The sequence below is a fragment of the Gymnoscopelus braueri genome (genome assembly GCF_963280865.1).
Source record: "Gymnoscopelus braueri genome assembly, chromosome: 14".
In the NCBI taxonomy this organism is placed as follows: Eukaryota; Metazoa; Chordata; class Actinopteri; order Myctophiformes; family Myctophidae; genus Gymnoscopelus; species Gymnoscopelus braueri.
In genome coordinates this window covers 53,944,447-53,966,681 of record NC_137619.1, presented here as the reverse complement: position 1 = coordinate 53,966,681, position 22,235 = coordinate 53,944,447, and the positions used below count along the sequence as shown (strand labels likewise).

The 22,235-nt window shown below is 40.9% G+C and overlaps 1 protein-coding gene across 1 annotated transcript; it reads left to right on the top strand.

The window, feature by feature from the left end:
* Positions 1-10,257: 10,257 nt before the first annotated feature.
* On the top strand, positions 10,258-21,957 carry LOC308100715 (acetylcholine receptor subunit alpha; the record flags this gene model as incomplete). Its single annotated transcript, XM_080449784.1, has 9 exons — positions 10,258-10,404; positions 10,965-11,009; positions 11,978-12,087; positions 12,652-12,847; positions 14,698-14,935; positions 16,672-16,895; positions 19,356-19,470; positions 19,857-19,981; positions 21,821-21,957. Coding segments are annotated over 9 exons (1,329 nt in total), but the record flags the coding sequence as incomplete, so codon positions are not given.
* Between the last annotated feature and the right edge of the window lie 278 nt (positions 21,958-22,235).

The following is a 22,235-nucleotide window of genomic DNA, read 5'->3' as shown; positions in this document are numbered from 1 at the left end:
TAACAAACACACACAAAAACTAGAAAAAGTGCTCCTCGGAGCACAGGTCTCCGCCAGGTCAGGTAGGTTAGTGTGGTCCAGCAATGTTTGGAATTCGCCAATCAGGCTGGGATGCGAAAAATCAGGCGGATCGGACGGATCTGTGTCTTGATCACTTAACTAAAGAGATTATTTGTACTGATTTGCGTGATGTTTGGACAACATTTGTAGGAGTAATATTTAAAAAAAAAAAATAATCGGCCTCCTGGTGGCGCTATAATTGGGCAATGTTGAAAGAGTGGCATTTGTTCCTCAACGTAGTGCGAATGTGCGTGCAAAGTGTCACCGCAATCGGACGCTGCGTTCATGATTTCAAAACGGGCCACTCCTGCAAACTTTAGATGTCAATCTTAGCCAATGAGGATGGAATATGAAAAATCTAACAGATCTGTCTTGATCACATGACTATAGAGATCATATGTGCCGATTTGCGTGAAATTTGGATCAAATCTGAAGGAGTAATATCCAAAAATGTGTTTCATATAAGTCTGGTGGAGCTATAACAGGCCCATGTGAAAAATTTGGGGCAGAGGTTCTGAATTGGCATCAAGGGAGTATGTGTGCACTGTTTCGCTGTGATCAAGCCAACGGAGCCAGACATTAGCTGTCCACAGATGGACGGACAGACAGACGGACGGACGGACGGACGGACGGACGGACGGACAGGGTGCAAAACATACTCTCTCGCCATGCCTTGCGGCCTGGCGGAGACAATAACAATTCTGAGAGACAAATACAACACAACCTATACAAAAATTAAATAAAAAAATAGTCACATTTTAGATTAGATTAAAGGGCTATTTCACTTTAAAACACTTCCCAGGATAATTTTAACATTTACTCAGGCTTTTGTGTTTCACCCCAGACAGTTGTTTAAGTTGCTTGATTCAATATTTAGATATTCGTTTTTTTCAGATGCGCCCCTTTCTTATATAAACACATTATAACTTCAAACTCCATTTAACCATGTTAGATTAATTGAAAACACACGTCCCTGCTTCTGGTGACTGATATTGTCCTTCTTATGCCGTGTTTTTTCAATATTGTTGTCTATTAAAAAAATATATACTGTACTTTCTTTTGACAATGAAAAAAGTTGTGAATATTCCAGTGGTGGGAAAAGTAATGTTTTACTTAAGTAAAAGTATCAATACTGCAATGTTGAAGTAATCCGTTACAAGGAAAAGACCGGAAATACAAATTTAAACTTGAGTAAAAGTACAAAAGTATTGGTATCAAAATGTACTTAACGTACCAAAAATAAAAGTACACACATTTTGTAGATCGGCTATTTTTAAACAGGCTACTTTCGCCTGAAAATGTTTTTAAAAAGTGGTTAAGTGTGTGTGTGGGGGGGAGGGGGTATACATATTGAACCAATGGAAAGTATTAATAGATAGCTAGATAGCTAAATAGCTAGATATATAGCCAGATCGATCGATCGATCGATCGATCGATCGATCGATCGATCGATCGATCGATCGATCGATAGATAGATAGATAGATAGATCGATAGATAGATAGATAGATAGATAGATAGTTTTTATTGTCATTCAACATATACATGAAATGCATAAATTAACTACATTTCGTTCCACTGGCTGTATGATCTAAAAACTACTCCTAGTTAAAAGAAAGCTAAAACTACAATACTAAAACTAAAAGCTAAAATACTAAAAAGAGCGATATTTAACAGTATATGTCAGTTATTGTGCGTTATTGAAGGTGACGCGCGCTGAGTCAGCATCTCTCTCCAATGAGAGTGTTGTCTGCTCAAGGGCAGGTGATCAGGGGCCTGTTCCTCAAAAGGTGAATTATAGCTAAAGCCTGGCTTTACCACCTATCCTGCCTTAATTTAGCCAGGATTAGAGCTGAGTCGGTTCCTCAAAAGGTGAATTATCTTGAAGATTAGTTTAGCCAGTTCACCCTGGCTAAGTTTAGCCTTATCCGATTCCTCAAAAGAGAATTGAAGCAAGCCTAGCTTAGTTACCATGGCAATTTAGCTGTGAAGTTAGCCTGGTCAGGAGCAGGCTAACAGCCAAGCTTTATTAATCCAGTGCCTTGTTCTTCAAGTTTTGTGAAATAGCTGTTAGTCCAATGACTCCAATCATAAACCAATGAGTTTTTCTACACTTATTCAATTCTTATGCGAAAATCAAAGATCTACAAGCCCGAAATGTTTTTGTCTTATGGCGGCCGGGGGTCCCCGGACCCCCATGGGCCCCCGGACCCCCATGGACCCCCGGACCCCCATGGACCTCCGGACCCCCGTGGACCCCCGGACCCCCATGGACCTCCGGACCCCCGTGGACCCCCGCCCCCGTGGACCCCCGTATACCCCAGACCTCTGTTGGGGGTCAACGGGGGTCCGGGAGTACACGGGGGGCCCGGCCCCCCGTGTACTCCCGGACCCCCGTTGACCCCCGTGGACCCCCGGCCGCCAAAAGGCAAGCTTTTCCCTTGTAGATCTTCGATTTTAGAAATTTGAAATTAGAAAATTATTCTAAGTGTTTATAATTATAATTCCAACATTCACTTAAACTCCTTATGTTTAAACCTAACTGAATTATATATTTATGGATTTGTATATAAATTAATTGCATATTTTTGGACAACTTGTGCATTTAATTTGTCGGCAATACTTTGCCACGCTTTCTCCCTGGATCTATATTTATTGCGGCCGTGTTTCCTTTCTTGCTTATTATACATTTTACTTCCTTGTAAGATTCCATGAGCTGCTGCAGTGCTGCTGTTCAGCCACAGAGAAGAACGCCGCTCTGGTTTTGGGCTCCATGATTGGTCAAGTTCAAGGATTCTGCTATCGACTTTCATGGTCTTTTATAGAAATAAGTGAAGCCTGGCTTCATTATCCTGGCTCGACACAGCCTGGCTTGACAAGGCCTAGCTCGACAAAGTCGCTCCTTTTCAGCCTGGCTTGGCGTTCCAGGAACCGAATAAACCAGGCTATACGGACCCGACTTTGTCAAGCCTGGATTTGACTTAAATCCAGGCTTATTTAATTCACCTTTCGAGGAACAGGCCCCTGGACACATAGCTGTTTGTTTATGTGGAGATTGAACCTGCAACCTTCCTGTTGTCCCACGGACTGTGTCACCATTAGCCTGGCTTGGCACCAATCTACAGGTCACGCACTAATCGTCCCAGAGAATAGAATGTTTATTTATTTATTCATGTATGTGTCACTCCTCCACACACAGATGAAGACAGTTTGAAACAGTTGTTCTCAAATTGCGGTCCGGGGACCCCCAGGGGGTTCATGAGGGAGTCCCCAGCCAAATAAGCTGATATATATCATCAAAATCACTTTAACAACTTGAAACTTACCTACTAATTACTTTAAACGCAGTGGTGTAAAAAGTACTCAATTTTTTTTGTAAAAGTAGCAATACCACATTATAAAAATACTCTGTTACAAGTAAATGGCCTGTGTTCAAAATGTTACTTGAGTAAAAGTACAAAAGTATTGGCATCAAAATATACTTAAAGTACCAAAAGTAAAAGTACTAAAATGTTTGAAAATAGCTGATATACAAGTTCACAACGCGTGCCCTCCTGTTTTCGTACCTAGAGGGGCATGTTTAACATCTCCGGCGAGATAATGCGTGTGATCCCATTGGTTCACCGATCTGTCCGTCAGCCCCCGCCCGTCAACACAATATTACGAGCGACGCCCACTGCACTCTGGTTGGTTGGGGAAATGAAACACTTCCTATATCGGGTACACCGACGCGCTGGTCCAGGCTTTTATTTTTTAGCAAAACTAAACAATAAAAGCCTAGAGATCGAGGCTAGTGAGCGGCTAATCTCCGGCACCGTTGTCCCGGTCGCTGCGAACCCTGGGTGCCAATTCAGAACCTCTGCCCCAAATTCTTCACATGGGCCTGTTATAGCGCCACCAGGAGGAAGATTTGTGCAAAACCCATTTTTGGATATTACTCCTACTGATTTTATCCAAACATCATGCAAATCGGTACACAGTATCTTTATAGTCATGTGATCAAGACGGAGCTGTCTGATATTTCATATTCCATCCTGATTGGCTAAGGTTGGCTTCCAAAGTTTGCAGGATTGGTCCGTTTTGAACAAAATGTCTCAAATCATGAACGCAGTGTGCGCTTTCCGTGAAAATTTGCACGCACATTCCCACTAGACCGAGGAAGAAATGCCACCCTTTTCACCTTGCCCTGTGCTCTGAGGAGTAAAAGTACAATATTTGCCTCTGAGATGAAGTGGAGTAGAAGTAAAATAAAACTAGAAAACTATTGAAAACTGGAAATACTCCAGTAAAGTTAAAAAATACCTCAAAATTGTACTTAAGTACAGCACTTGAGTTAATGTACTTAGTTACTTTACACAACTGTTCTCTGAGTCTGGATAAAGAGCGTCTGATACATTGTAAATTGTTGTTTGGGGGTCCCGAATATTTTCAGATGGGGGTCCGTGGCCAAATACATATTAATTTGGGGGTCCTTGACATGAAAAAGTTTGAGAACCACTGGTACAATGAACCCAGGGATAAGCATCTTTATCATTTTTAGATTTCTTTGGCTATTCAAAAATAGCAGATATACAAGCTCATAGCACGGCACCGAGTAGATCTGCTATTTTTGGAAGAATCTTGAAATGTTTTGCAAATCTTTAAATATATATATTTTTTCAAGCGAACATCTTTATCTCAAATCTTCCCTGGAACAAAATAATTTCAGATGGGCATCCGCGGCCAAATACATATCATGTTGGGGGTCCTTGACATGAAAATGTTTGAGCACCACAGATATATAGCAACATGCGTTTAAAAAGAAAAAAATAGAAGCAAAGATTTGAGTTACAAGTGCTACGAGCTTGTAGCTATATTGCTAAAATCTGCTATTTTTGAATAGCCCAAAGAAATCTAAAAATGACACAGATGCCTTCCTGGTCTTATTGGGTTAAAGGGTGAAAGTGCAACAGTGATACAATAAACAGCAGAGGTAACATCCACAGACAGACAGGTGTGAGGAGAGAGAGAGACAGGTGTGAGGAGAGAGAGAGACAGGTGTGAGGAGAAAGAGAGACAGGTGCTGAGCAGTTGTCACAAAGGACTTTACACAACAAAAGAAACAAAAACAAAGGCAAACACAAATACAGCATGTCTCTGGGCAGAACTGTAGGCCCAGGTTTCCAGAAGGTATGAATGGCAGCAGTAAAAAAAAAAAAAAGACAGAATACAAACAGCACCATTTCTCAACGAGGGGTCCAAATGGACCCTTACGGGTCTATTACATTACAGTCATTTAGCAGATGCTTTTATTCAAAGCGACTTACAATAAGTGCATTCAACATAGGTAGGCAAGGAAACTACTAATCACCAGAAGTTTTAAGTGCACTCTCTTCTAAAACAAGCTACTAAGAGTAAACCTAGCGCTACGGTAAAAGTGCAATATATCAGCTACCTACTTTCTTAAACAGATGAGACAAACAGGAAAATCAAATGAGCAAGAGCTAAAAACCACTAGGTGTATCGAATAAACAAGATTCAATAAAACAAGAGCTCGTACAACTAATTGACAACAAGTAGGCAAGGCCAAGAGGAAGGGTAGTGTTTCCTGAAGAGGTGGGTTTTCAGCCTGCGGTGAAAGATGGGCAGTGACTCTGCTGTCCTGACATCAGTGAGGAGTTCATTCCACTGTGGGGCCAGAACAGAAAAAAGCTGTGACCGCGTAGATCGGCCCGAAGGACCACTGAGCGACGGGGCAACCAGTCGCCCCGAGGCGGCAGACCGATGTGGTCGGGCAGGGGTGTAAGCCTCGACCATAGTCTATAACTCTGAGAGTGTATCAGGACAGGGTCTCTCTCTCCCTCGCTCTCATTATAGGGTATAATAATGACCACTAAAAAATGGAGTGTTCACTGTATAGGGCAGGGGTGTTCAACAGGGGGTCTGGGACCCCTAAGGGGTCCTCAGTGTTACTAAAGGGGGGTCACCAAATCTTTGTGTGGTAGGAACTTTTTTCTTTATTATTATTATCTTTTTTTTATATCAACTTCTTGAACGCTAGCAACCCTATTCTGAGGGGAACGTTAGCAGAAAATAGCAGATCTACAAGATCACGTAGATGTTCTATTTTCAGCAAAGATGTTTGGTGTTGTGGGGGAAAAAGAGCAGACCAAGCACTGGCCAAAGGTCAAGTTTACTAAGTGTTGTGGGTTTCAGGTGTTTAAATGTGAAACATTAACATGAATCCAACATGTTAATAGAAAAGATAATATGTAAACAAACAAACAAACAAACAAACAGAAACATTAAATTACACAATACAGTGTTTGACAGTGTTTGACAGTGTTGTCAAACAAGTCAGCTATCTAAATCTATGAAAAACACAATTTTATACAATATGTAGTGGGAGTCCCTGCTTCAGCTCTCTCTCGGCTAGAGGTCCTTGGCCAGGAAAAACACATTGAATGAGTACGGAGCAGTGGTGGAAAGAGTAACTAAGTACATCTACTTAAGTACTGTACTTAAGTGTTGAGGTATTTGTGCTTTACTTGAGTATATCCAATTTCTAATACTTTTACTTCTATTCCATTACATCTCAGATTCAAATATTGTACTTTTACTCCACTATAATCATTTGAAAACTTTAGGTACTAGTTACTTTTCATATAAATGATTATATTATAAAACATACATTAACTTTAGCCCTATTTTATACATAGGCGTTGTGAGCTTGTAGATCTGCTATTTTCAAATATTTTAGTACTTTTACTTTTGGTGCTTTAAGTATATTTTGATACCAATACTTTTGTACTTTTACTCAAGTCAATTTTGGACTTTTACTTGTAACAGAGTATTTCTACATTGCAGTATTGATACTTTTACTTTTGAGTACTTTTTCCACCACTGGTACGGAGTGATTCTGGTTAATGAGTCATAATCCACCAGTGATGTCACTTCCTTCCTGGTCGGATCTGAGTGTGTCCTGGCATCTGTTCGCTCAGCGCTGAGCAAACAGACTGAGTAACATGCAGGAAGTATGAGTAGAATGATTGACAGCTGCAAGTGGCCCCTCTGGCCCGCCCCCCTTCTATTCTGGGTCCAAACACTTCAAAGCCTTGAAGATAAACAACACACACACACGTGACACACACACGTGACACACACACACACACACACACACACACACACACACACACACACACACACACACACACACACACACACACACACACACACACACACACACACACACACACACACACACACACACACACACACACACACACACACACAACACACACACACAGTGTACAGTTTCCTCTAAGATGAACCACACGAGAGAAACAGAATGCTTTGGACACACCTGTGGAGAGACTTATGTGTGTGTGACAGTAGAGGCAGTGTTCAGATGGCTGTGCACATTCCAGAAATAACAACCAGAATACAGAGATGTGTCACAAGTTCATTTTCAACGTTTAACATAGACTTTAACTTCCCAGACTGTGTGTGTGTGTTCTTTAGCTCCCTGACTGTGCCAAAGTCAACTGTAGCCTACTTCACTAACAATACAAACAACAAAGTAAACAACTACAAATAACCAGTGGTGGAAAAACTAAGTATTCAATTGTTTTACTTAAGTAAAAGTATCAATACTGCCATGTTGAAATACTCTTACAAGTAAAAGTCCGGAATAAAAGATTCACTTGAGTAAAAGTACAAAAGTATTGGTATCAAAATGTACTTCAAGTACCAAAAGTAGAAAGTACTCATTATGCAGAATGTCCCATTTCACAAGTTTTCAAATGTATAAAAATCTTTTGAAAATAGCAGATATATAAGCTTACAATCGCGACGCATTGTAAGCTTGTAGATTGGCTATTTTCAAATGGTCAAGCTGAAGTGGTTAATGTACTGTATATTTTGTAATAATAATCAAAATCTACAAAGTAGCTAGTAAATAATTGTAGTGGAGTAAAAGTATAATATTTGCTTCTGAGATGTAGTGGAGTAGAAGTGAAAGTACTGATAATCCGAAATGTTAAATTGTATATCTTTTGTGAGTGGCAAATGTTTCACAACACCCATTCCACGAATTTCACCCCCAAAAGCCTTTTATAAAATATTTTCTATTGAAAGTGGAGTGGGGCGTCTTTCCCGCGAAAATGACGTCATCCGACCGGAAAACGGAAACGGAAATGCACCGGTTTCCTGTTTGTCCAGGAACTACCGCGCTATTAACAAAAAGGAATCTCACGCTGTTTTTATGGCATTATAGGATTTGAAGATGGAAAAATAACAGCAAAAGAAAATACAGATAGTGTAAAACAACTAAAATAACTATTGAAACGCTTCCGCCTTCCGGTGAAAACAAATGGAATTCTGGGTAATGCAGGAATGAACCGCAATGACGGTAGCGACCAGCAAAGGTTACTAAAAATCGTTTTTTTTTTGGGACTTGCCTACTACGACTTTAAGTACAGTACTTGAAAACCACTGCAAATAACTGCCAAAGTGTCAAAACCAGTCTTCCCAGATCATATGCCTGTGATACTAATGATTAACCCTTTAAAACCCGGGAAAGCATCTGTGTCACTTTAGATTTTAGCATTGGCTATTCAAAAACAGCATACAGTATATACAAATTTCACAGTGAGCTTGTATATCTGCTATTGTTGAACATTTTGGAAAATCTCAATATCTCAAATCTACTCTTCTGGGGGTCCTTGGCACGAACATTTGTTGAATCGGCCTCAGATCTTAAAGGGATATTTCACTTTAAAAAAAAAAAAGGGTAATTTTTTCGTCTACTCAGGCTTTTGTGAGCCCCGCAGACAGTTTTTAAGTTGCCTGATTCAGTATTTAGATATTTGATATTCATTTTATCAGACACGCCCCCTTCCTATACAAACCCATTGTAACTTCAAACTCCATTTTAACCATGTTAGATTCATTGAAAACACCCGTCCTTGGTTCTGGTGACTGATATTGTCCTTCTAATACGTGAGGGGACCGTGTTTTTTCAATAACTTTTTTCATTTATTTTTAATATTTTTTGGGGAAAATGAAAAAGATTTTATACAATTAAAAAATTATAGTAATACAAATAAAAAAAATAAAAAACACGGCCCCCTCACGTATTAGGAGGGCAGGGTGAGTCACAAGAACGAAGGACGGGTGTTTTTGATGAACATGTTAAAAATGGAGTTTGAAGTTATAATGTTTGTATAGGAAGGGGGCGTGTCTGATAAAATGAATATCAAATATCTAAATACTGAATCAAGCAACTTAAAAACAGGTCTGGTGGTCTCACAAGTGAAATATCCCTTAAATGGGTTAAGACACAATTGAGCCCTGTTCAGATGAGCAGAACAAATCCTATTCTGTTTTTTCCAATTAGTGTGTTTTGTTTTTTGATGTTCAGACATCAACGATTCTGTAACCAGCGTTGCCATGTCTGCTTATTATAAGCGGCTTGTTTTCTAAGTTGCTTCTAAATATTGGTAGTTGCAGGTTGCCTTATTATTTAGGCTTGTTTCTAAAGTCTCGTTGCTTATTTGGGCTTTCTTCCTAATGTTTTTTAAATCAGTGGTTCTCAAACGTTTTCATGTCAAGGATTTGTCCACAGACCCGCATTTTAAAATGTTTGATTTGTATAGTTAAAATGATTTAAAAATATTCATTTTTCTTCTTAAGAAAATAAACGAATAGCAGATCTACACACTCTACAAGAACAAACACTCTATAGCAATGATTACTATCACAATATAGAGCTATTTAACACTGTTACAGAGAAAACACTTTATAAATGATTACTATCACAATATAGAGCTATTTAACACTGTTACTGAACAAACACTATTGATTACTAGCACAATATAGAGCTATTTAACACTGTTACTGAACAAACACTCTATAGCAATGATTATGATCACAATATAGAGCTATGTAACACTGTTACTGAGAAAACACTATACTGTATCAATGATTACTATCACAATATAGAGTTTACATTGAAAGTGGGTTTAGAAGATGAATGGAATGGATGAATGGAAGTCAAATATGCCCAAAAGTTTGCAAAAACCAACATCCTCTTATAGGTCTGCTACTGTGTTCTGAAGTTGATGAGTGTGTGTGTGTGTGTGTGTGTGTGTGTGTGTGTGTGTGTGTGCGTGCGTGCGTGCGTGCGTGCGTGCGTGCGTGCGTGCGTGCGTGCGTGTGTGTGTTCAACAGGTCTGTGTTCAGAAGATGAGAGTCGCTTGGTGAAGACTCTGTTCTCGGGCTACAACAAGGTGGTCCGACCCGTGGAGCATTTTAAAGACCCCGTGGTTGTTACAGTGGGACTGCAGCTCATACAGCTCATCAGTGTGGTAAGACAGTGTGTGTGTGTGTGTGTGTGTGTGTGTGTGTGTGTGTGTGTGTGTGTGTGTGTGTGTGTGTGTGTGTGTGTGTGTGTGTGTGTGTGTGTGTGTGTGTGTGTGTGTGTGTGTTTACATACATTTACATCAATCATAGCCTCTCAAACCCAGATACATGGCTAACGACGGGTAACGTGTGTCGCCTACCCCAAAAAACAGACATACAAGCTACTGTATCAACGCACCGCGTCATGGCGTGTTGACAGCTTATATGTAGATCTGTTCTTTTGGGCACATAAACAATGAGGCAGGGTGCAGTAATAAGCATTTTGGTCTTGTCACCATTTCATTCATTAATGCTCCAAATAAAACACAGGGAAATCAGGAGATGGAAATGGAGGGTGGCAGAGGAAACTCAGGGGCAAACTGGAGAGGGGGAGAGACACTATGTGTGTTGTTTATTCATATATGACACATGTTTGTGAACATACATGTTTATTCATGATGACGTGTATGCTATTGATGTTAATGTTTGTGAACATATAACATATACTATGTGCTCTCATCTCCAGGATGAGGTGAACCAGATTGTCACCAGCAACGTCCGTCTCAAGCAGGTGAGATTATATCTGAAAACTGAAAACTACTTTACAGACACAACTGATTTATTGTAAAGTTTGATTGATTGATTGATTGATTGATTGATTGATTGATTGATTGATTGATTGATTGACTGATCTATCAAGTAGATATACAAGCTGTATATCTGCAATTTTTTGCTATTTTTGGAAATGGAAGACAGAAATGAAGGACATTTTAGTCTTTTGTCTTTTAGTCCTAATTACTTATGTGGTGTTGAGTGCCAACGCTCATGTGTAGAGATTCTGCACCAATCACAATGCTTTGTTCAAGAAACTGTCTGAAACATCGCTTTATGTATCTTTATACAACGTATATTACGTATTATATGTGTATCGCAATGTGTGTCACACACACATTGCGATTTAAATATATATGTACAGTCTTTTTTGTATGTAATATTATGTATTTACTTAGGGTAGCTGAACACAGGTGCTCATTTCCAGCAATGCCCTGCACATAGACACACTGAGACATTAAAACATGGGAGCTAACCAGCACGACTGAGCTGACTAGTAAAACCACAGTCTGATACTGTTGTACTGGGAGCTGACCAGTACAACCACAGTCTGATACTGTTGGCCACTGAGCAGCTGAGCTCCACTGGAACAGTTGGGAGTTCAGTGCCTTGCTCAAGGGCACTTTAGCAGTGTTGAGGCAGGGGTGGGTGGTGGCCAGTCACTTCCCCGACCAGATCATTCCTGCCGGTCCGGGGAATCTAACCGGAAACAAGTAGGCTCCTCCAACCCAGTGGTTCATTTTTTGGCTGTGACCCCCACCCCCAAAATAATCATATTTGATCTGGGGTATTAAAAAGGTCTTAAAAGTCCTTAAATTGTCACTTCACCCCCCCCCCCCCCCCCTGGGGATCCTGACCCACAGGTTGAGAACCACTGCTCTAACCTTTAGGCCCTGTTGATGTAATGTGTGTGGTTTGTCTCTATAGAAATGGTTGGATGTCAACCTGAAATGGAATCCTGATGATTACGGTGGAATCAAGAAGATCAGAGTTCCTTCAACAGACATCTGGAGGCCTGACCTGGTGCTCTATAATAAGTAAACACACACATTTATTTCAATTAAATGTCCATTTGTACATATAGAGCAGAGACCCCACATTGTCCCATCCTGAACAAGCATTCAGTGGCAACGAAAAACTCCCCCTTAACTTAAATGTCACAGTGATCACCATGGAAACCTGTGGGATGGGAGACACAGAAACACACAACAAAAGATACAACAAGCAACATACACATTAATTCTCACAGACACATACCATAATAAAAAAAAACACCACCACAGTAAACACCTTGGTAATCAGGTTGTGATTGGTCATTTCATTTTAAACTCTCATTGTGTACATAATCTCCTTTCCAATTGGCGCCCCCTGGTGGCTCAAAATGAAAATGCGCTTTAGATACGTATAGCACTGATCCTCTCCCATCCCCTCTCCTCTCCTCTCCTCTCCTCTCCTCTCCTCTCCTCTCCTCTCCTCTCCTCTCCTCTCCTCTCCTCTCCTCTCCTCTCCTCACTCCCTCTCCTCACTCCCTCTCCTCCTCTCCTCTCCCATCCTCACCCCCTCTCCTCCTCTCCTCTCCTCCTCTCCTCTCTCCTCCTCAGTGCGGATGGAGACTTTGCCATCATCCATGAGACCAAGGTGTTGTTGGAACATACAGGGATGATCACCTGGACTCCTCCGGCCATCTTTAAAAGCTACTGTGAGATCATCGTGCTCCACTTCCCCTTTGACCTCCAGAACTGTAGCATGAAGCTGGGAACCTGGACCTACGATGGTCTGCTGGTGGTCATCAACCCTGTGAGTGAATTGACCATACACTGGGTCCCTATTTTTTTCTTCTCTCCGTTTCTTACAATTTTCCTTTTAATTATTTCCAAAAACAATTAAAAAGAAAGAAATCCCACATTTTCAGAAATAAAGATTTTTTTTCAAAAGAGCAAAGTAAATAAGTACATTTAATTAAGTACCGTACTGAAGTATTCTACTCTACACTACATTTCAGAGGCAAATTATGCACTTTTTACTCTACTAAAACTATTTTAAAACGTCAGTTTACTTTGTACATTTAGATCATTATTACAAAACATACATTAACCACTATTTTATACTTTGTCTCTCTGTATTGGTGTTAAAGAGGGGTATAAAGAACATCAAAGAAGAATTGTAGCCAGCTTATTCACCATAGACCAGAAGGGCAGAAGGCTATAGAAAAAATATGCTTTAATCACTGCAAACAGTTATTGACGCTTATACAACAGGTAGTTCCGACCAAGCAATCTGATTGGTTGAAATAGCTATCTAGCCGTGCTTCAAACCAGCATCATAGCACGGGCCTAATCACATTAATAAATCACTCCGCACTGCAGTCCGCACCTGATTAGACCATATATGGCACAGCTGTGCTGTGACGTCACGCTGTCCCACGGTAGGAAAACAAACAGCACGGCGAAAATAGCCGATCTACAAGTTCACAACGCGTCGCCAGGTATCGCACGGCGAAAATAGCCGATAGCCGGTGCCTCAGGCTCATAGCGCTGCTACAGGGACTATTTAATGTCTCAGTCAAAAACTCTTCTCTTTACAGGGAAACGGATAATAGCGAAACATTTTTATTATGAATTGCTCCACAATATGAATACATTTGGATGTGTTTTGTTGGTAACTGTTGTATAATCGCAATATTACACTCGAGGGTGTGCTTTACCTTACATTATTGGCACTTCAGTGATGCTCGCGGAACTCGGCTTCGCCTCGTTCCTGACCGCATCACTGGCGTGCCAACAATGACGGTAAAGCACACCCTCTCGTGTAATATTGCTTAATTGAACCACATCTGGGTGAACAGATTTTCAACAGGATCCAAAGAATATGTGCACATTCATCCAAAACCTCCGGAAGGCCCCAAAACCAACTAAGATCAACAGCAAACAAGCACACTAGCTCCTTTAAGTATCTTTACTAAGCATCAAACACAGAGCAATCTGGGCACCCATTTGGTAAAAAATAAAAATAAAAAAAGGAAACAAAAAAGTTATTCCCCTTTGTTTTTGCCTCTGGGGGCGCCACCTCCTTTTTTTGTGTAGAAACAGGAATTATTTTGGTTTGGCTTAGTCCACTTCCTCCCGGGTGCTTCTGTGTTTATCAGTGGTGGAAAGTAACTAAGTACTGTACTTAAGCACAATTTTGAGGCATTTGTACTTTACTTGAGTATTTCCAATTTCCAATATTTTTACTTCTACTCCACTACATCTCAGATCATCCAAATATTGTACTTTTACTCCACTACATGTATATATAACTTTAGTTATACTAGTTACTTTGTAGATTTTGATTATTATTACAAAACCTATATTAACCACTTCAGCTCTGTATACATTTCGGCCATTTGAAAATAGCCAATCTACAAGCCCACAATGCGTCGTGATGCGACGCTACTTTGTATGGTTGATGTTTCTTGTTTTTTTTTCTTTATGCGTCGCGATGCGACGCAACTCTGTATGGTTGATGCTTCTTGTTTTTTTTCTTTTTGCCTTTTTATTTTTCTTACCTGTAACTCTCTTTAACTGCTGTGCTGCCTCTGGGCGACTGAATTCCCCCCCCCCCGGGATAATAAAGGTATCTATCTATCTATCTATCTGTCTCTCCAGGACAGTGACCGGCCGGACCTGTCTAACTTCATGGAGTCAGGGGAGTGGACGCTGAAGGACTACAGGGGTTGGAAGCACTGGGTTTACTACACCTGCTGTCCAGACACACCCTACCTGGACATCACCTACCACTTCCTCATGCTCCGCCTACCGCTCTACTTTATCGTCAACGTCATCATCCCCTGCATGCTGTTCAGCTTCCTGACTGGACTGGTCTTCTACCTGCCTACTGACTCTGGTAAGAACATCTTTACGATAAATGCACAGAATCCCTGTACGTCTGTAATCCACGTTTCTCGAGAACCGATCGACCGGCCGACCAACTTCAAATTCGGCACAAGCGTCGCAGATGACCCGAGGGAGTGCAGTGCACGGCGTCGAGTCGGTCGGATAGCCGGTTGTCCAGAACCACCGATCTGACTGATACGTCCATTGTAAAAAAAGGCTCTGGCCGTAGAATCGATAGCTACTGTATGGCAACCCCAGCCTAAAGATTGATTTGGCCAATTTCCCACACCTGCCTTTTGATTACTTAGTTTGCACTCCAATTTCTCCAAACATTCTCCACAGACGTTTACCATTGCACAAGGACTTCTATATGGGAACAATAGAGTACTGAAGTCCTGACGTCACTCGTTCATCCCCTGGGTCGTGGAAGTAATTTCTCTATGGAGAATAACATTGGGTCATCTTAAAATCGTCTCATATAAGAATTGAGGTCCAAAAATAAACAAACTGTCCCGACGATATTGTCGGGGAGATGGCTCTGCATCGTTTATGATAGTCAGTCACTCATATTTGATACATTCTATTCCTGGCGAAAATGTAACTAATTCGGCGGAAGTAACATTGGCGTTTTCTCACCGTCAGGTGTTGCTTCATATCCATATGAATCAAACCGCCGGGATCATTTGTTTATATTTGGAACATAGTTCTTATTTGATGCGATATTAAACAAGTCTATGGTAATTCTGAATGGGGAAATAAACCCAGGTAGGATGAGTAAATTACGTCAGACTTCGGTGCTGTATAGGGACATATACAGACAACGGGTACTCTGACAACGGGTATTTAATAACAGAGAAGCGAATGGTTTTCTCATTCTTTTTGTTCTCCATTATTACGGGGACGTGCATGGGGTTAACATTTGGCAGTTCTGCTTCTAGCCTAAAATCTCCTCATGTCCAAGACGACATCTTTTTGAAATGTCAACTTAATCCCTCGTTCTTTTAAAACAGCCACTTATTAAATCATATTACTGATAACTTTTCTTTCTTTTTTATTGATTAAAGGTCGGGTGCAATGGCTTTTTCGGTCATTTTATTTTGAAGTTTCAGTCTGAAACATAGTCTCGACCTCGTCTCAACCAATCAGAAGGTCCCATCCCTTCAGGCTATGGGACGCTGGAATCTCAATCACTGCGGCGGTGTGCCACAGGGCTAGTGTTTGTTTACAAGGGAGAGAGAGACAGCCAGCTAAGCATGTTTGCTACTATGTGGCTTATTTCTAACCTATGATGTTTTCAGATACATATTTTAGTGTGCTAATTAAGTTTAAAATGAGTAATACACCGTCTGGATGTCATCTTGAATGAGATTCAAAACGGAAGAGCTCTGTAATTATTGTTTGAAGGAACGTTCAGCTATGGGAATCAAACAGGTGGATGTAATCAAGATTCTCTTATATTCACAAGAGTTGATCTGTCATCACGCGCAAGTTTTTGTTTACAGGAAGTAATTAAGATTGGCTTTTTAGGGACTTTTGATATAAAACACACTCAATTATTTTTTTTAAACCCTTTTTTACATCTATTGTTAGGTATGCCCATATGATGACCACGGATATGCTCTAAAAGTGTGAACAAATTATTTTTCATTTCACCGGACCTTTAAACACACACACTCTCTCTCTCTCTCTCTCTCTCTCTCTCTCTCTCTCTCTCTCTCTCTCTCTCTCTCTCTCTCTCTCCTCTAGGTGAGAAGATGACTCTGTCCATCAGTGTCCTGCTGTCTCTCACTGTGTTCTTATTGGTCATCGTGGAGCTCATCCCGTCCACCTCGTCAGCCGTCCCACTCATCGGGAAGTACATGCTGTTCACCATGGTGTTCGTCATCGCCTCCATCATCATCACCGTCATCGTCATCAACACACACCACCGCTCGCCCAGCACACACACCATGCCTGCATGGGTCCGACAGGTACGCACGCACGCACGCACGCACGCACGCACGCACGCACGCACGCACGCACGCACACACACACACACACACACCCCGCTCCCCTAGCACACACCATGTATGGGTCTGACAGGTACACACAAACGCACGCACGCACGCGTGTGCGCGCACACACACACACACACACACACACACACACACACACACACACACACACACACACACACACAATGTGTCTTATTCTTTGAGACACACATACTATTTTTCCACCAATCCACCATTACTTATAGTCCAGGCAAACTAGCGTTTCACATCAAAATAACTGTAACAGAATTTATTTCACCATGCATCAGTGCTATGAGGTGTCCAGAACACCATACTTAAAAGTCCTAAGAAATCACAGTTGTGGAAATATGTTTAATTGGCATCAATCCCAGATGTCCACTAAAAACGTTCGAGGAAGCTAGCATCATTCTTCGGTGAAAAAGCTCTAGAATCACTGTATGAGGGTCGTCAAATTGTTCTGGAGACTATATTCTCTGCATATTGCAGTGCAAGGGAGTCCATGTTTTGTTTGTAGTTTTTTGCATGACTATCTCTACAGTATGGCTTTTTGGCAATAATTGGTGGACATCTTGGATTGATGCCGATTAAACATAATTCCGCAACCAGGATTTCTCAGGACTTTTAGTATGGTGACTTCATAGAAATGGTCTTCTGTTACAGATTCTGTTACAATTACTTTGGCTTTTAGGTCCAAAACGGGCTAGTTTGCCTGGACTATTAGCCGGTTCAAACAACAGAACTTTCACCATTGGGATTGTATTACGGAACATTTTCATTGTTAAATGTCATGTTTTTTTGGGGGGGATATGGGGGAACTTAATAGGTTGTTTTGGGATATAGTTTGCAATAAAACAGTTGCAAGTATTTACAACATATATGAACAACGCAACAGCTGTTGGTAATCAACACCAGCACATCAGCATACATGAAATATTTGAAGATTTGAATTGATTAAATTTAAGTAATACCAGGACTCTATCAGGTAAACAAAAATATTCAATGTTCAACTAATGGCCATGTTTGAGGATTATTAGTCCAGACATCGGCTGACTGTCTTTATGGACAGTGGTGGAAAAAAGCACTCACATTTGTGAGTGAAATGAAAATGTATACAAATATTTTCAAGATATTCAAGTTCACAATGCGGATTATGCGACACATTGTGAGCTTGTATATCTGCTATTTTCAAATGGCCGAAATGTATATAGGGCTGAAGTGGGTAATGTATGTTTTGTAATAATAATCATAATCTACAAAGTAACTAGTATTTAAGTTTTCAAATAATTGTAGTGGAGTAAAAGTACAATATTTGTCTTTGAGTCGTAGTGGAGTAGAAGTAAAAGTATTGACAATATGATATGCTCCAGTAAAGTAAAAATAACTAAAAAACATTGTACTTAAGTACAGTATAGAGTACATGTAGGCAGCCTACTCAGTTACTTTGCACCACTGTTTATGGACAATCTTAAAGTCCACAAGTTGTAAAGTTTTTGCTTAAAGCGTGTTGGCATACTTGGCTGAAGGATGCAAATGTAGTTGACTGACATAAAAAAGACATACAAATCAAGATAACCACCAAATATCCAAGAAAAAAGCACCGGTTTGCCATCATGGCTGGTGATTGAAATGTCACTGTAGTCAGAAGATTTGCAAAGTTATGCTCTCTCTCTCTCTCTCTCTCTCTCTCTCTCTCTGTCTGTCTGTCTGTCTGTCTGTCTGTCTGTCTGTCTGTCTGTCTGTCTGTCTGTCTGTCTGTCTGTCTGTCTGTCTGTCTGCCTGTCTGTCTGTCTGTCTGTCTCTCTGTCTCTCTCTCTCTCTCTCTCTCTCTCTCTCTCTCTCTCTCTCTCTCTCTCGCTCTCTCTCTCTCTCTCTCTCTCTCTCTCTCCGTTGGTCTGTCTGTCTCTCTCTCTATCTCTCTCTATCTCCCCCTGTCTGTCTGTCTGTCTGTCTGTCTGTCTGTCTGTCTGTCTGTCTGTCTGTCTGTCTGTCTGTCTGTCTGTCTGTCTGTCTGTCTGTCTGTCTGTCTGTCTGTCTGTCTGTCTGTCTGTCTGTCTGTCTGTCTGTCTGTCTGTCTGTCTCTCTCTCTCTCTCTCTCTCTCTCTCTCTCTCTCTCTCTCTCTCTCTCTCTCTCTCTCTCTCTCTCTCTCTCTCTCTGTTGGTCTGTCTGTCTCTGTCTCTATCTCCCCCTGTCTGTCTGTCTGTCTGCCTGCCTCTCTCTCTATCTCCCCCTATCTCCCCCTGTCTGTCTGTCTGTCTGTCTGTCTGTCTGTCTGTCTGTCTGTCTGTCTGTCTGTCTGTCTGTCTGTCTGTCTGTCTGTCTGTCTCTCTCTCTATCTCCCCTTGTCTGTCTGTCTGTCTCTCTCTCTATCTCCCCCTGTCTGTCTGTCTGTCTGTCTCTCTCTCTATCTCTCTCAGGTCTTCATCAACACCATTCCTAACCTGATGTTCTTTAGCACCATGAAGAGACCCGGTCGGGAGATCCAGGAGAAGATCATGTTCCCTGTGGACCGGGACATCTCTGACATCTCTGGTACACACACACACACACACACACACACACACACACACACACACACACACACACACACACACACACACACACACACACACACACACACACACACACTTACTTACTTACTTACTGAAAATATATATATATATTCAAAGATTTTCACGATAAAAAAAGCAGATCTACAAGCTCATAGCACGGCACTCGGTGCCGCGCTATGAGCTTGTAGATCTGCTTTTAATAGCCAAAGATCTGCTTTTAATAGCCAAACAAATCAAAAAATGACACAGATGTGTTCCCCGGTCTCAATGGGGTAAAAGAACCTTGCAGAGATATTGTCAAGCTCAGTGGCCTTTGTTGGTGTTCAGGCTCTTTAACAGATTATTAATGTTGTCAACTGTCGGTAGGTAAGCCCCGCCCTGCCAGTGTCACCTACCAGTCTGCCATCACCAAGAACCCAGACGTTCGCAACGCCATCGAAGGAGTCAAATACATCGCTGAGACCATGAAGTCTGACGAGGAGTCCAATAATGTAAGACCAAAAAAACAATTTCATTTAGACACTTCAGCTCAGGAATAACCAATACCATTTATTAACCATTACCATATTATTTCATAATTAACCATTTACTGCAATGATATTGCATTCAGATTTGGCGGTGTGATTCTGCTCATGTGATATCACAGATTACCTGCACAAGCAGGAGAACAGATCTGAATTCACAAACCCCCCAGAGCAGAGCATAAAATACAGTTTTACATGAACATACTGTAACATTGAACCTTCAATGCATAATTAAACTACCACATATCATAGTACAATCCATAGAACCACAGTACAATACACAGAATCATAGTACAATCCATAGAACCACAGTACAATGCACAGAATCATAGTACAATCCATAGAACCACAGTACAATACACAGAATCAACCTATAACAATATGAACTAAATGCCACGGTGAGGAGGCCGGGGAGGTGGAGGGAATTTCAAAACCTACAGCTGTACAACCAGCTTAGACAGCAAAGCACGTAGAATGAACAGAGAACAGAGGCTGCTTAAATGAACCGCTGTGGGAAATGAGGCCATGAGCGAGTTTTCTTGTAGCGAAGCGAATGAGAATGGCGTGCGGTTGAACGCACTGACTTGTGGGAGTACGAATGAATTAGCTTGTTGAATGGGGGGGGGGATCTACAAGCTCACAATGTGTTGCATCGTGACACATTGTGAGCTTGTAGATCTGCTATTTTCTAAATATTTGTATACATTTGAACATTTTAAATGGGACAGTCTGCATAATGAGTACTTTTACTTTTGTACATTTTGATGCCAATACTTTTGAACTTTTACTCAAGCACAATTTGAATGATAGATGTTCTATATTGCAGTATTGATACTTTTACTTAAGTACTTACTTCAGTAAAACATGTGTGTACTTTTTCCACCACTGATATAAAGGCTGGAGTCTTTATATCAGCATTCAGTATTTTTGGGGGTGAACTATCCCTTTAATGGGTTAAAGACATTATGTAACTTACCTTATTAGGTGACTAATCAATGATAACAATGTTATAAAACACGATACCAATTGGTATTATTAAAGGGGAGATATAATCGACCAAATTAAGTTTCCGAACTTTTTATGGGCAGTTCACATTGGTTGGCGATTCAAAAATAGCAGATATACAAGCTCATAGCGCGTCACTTCGTGCCGCACTAAGAGCTTGTAGATCATGTCTTGTAGACATTTTTAACTAAAACCTTTGCTTCTGGGGGTTGTATAACTATTAGGATTTAGAAGACATTTGTAGAATTGGCCTGAGGTCTTAATGGGTTAAAGTAGCAAAGTACAAGTTCTCCAGTGGTGTAAAGTAACTAAGTAGGCTACATTTACTCAAGTACTGTACTTAAGTACAATTTTGAGGTACTTTTACTTTTCTGGAGTATTTCCAATTGTTTATACTTTTATTTCTACTCCACTACATCTTAGAGGCAAATGTTGTACTTTTACTCCACTACAATTATTTGAAAACTTTAGTTACTAGTTACTTTGCAGATATCAGTTATTACATTATAAAACATACATTAACCACTTTAGCCCTATGTTATACATACGCGTCGCATCACGACACGTTGTGAGCTTGTAGATCTGCTATTTAAAAAAAATAATGTACTTTTACTTTTGGTACTTTAAGTACATTTTGATCCCCAATACTTTTGTACTTTTACTCAAGTAATTTTTTTACTTTTACTTTCTTGTAACAGATTGCAGTATTGATACTTTTCCTTAAGTAAAACATTTGAGTACTTTTTCCACTACTGAAGTTCTCATTATGAATTGTTTCTTCTCTTTCTCTCCCCTCCACAGGCAGCAGAGGAGTGGAAGTTCGTTGCCATGGTGCTGGACCACATCCTGTTGTGTGTGTTCATGGCCGTATGCATCATAGGAACGTTGGCCGTGTTCGCTGGGCGACTGCTGGAGCTGAGCAGACTGTAACACACGCATGCACGCACGCACGCACGCACGCACGCACGCACGCGCGCACGTGCGCACGCGCGCACACACGCACACACACACACACACACACACACACACACACACACACACACACACACACACAATATGGTTGTGACACTTCCGATCATATTTATTACTTGTTAATGAACACTGCCCTCTACAGACTGATTCTACACCCTGCTGCTTTTCAAGAGACTGCTTTGAGTTTTGGGCCATTTTTGGCTCTTTTATTTTATTTTACTTTTTATTTAAGACTCAACCTCAC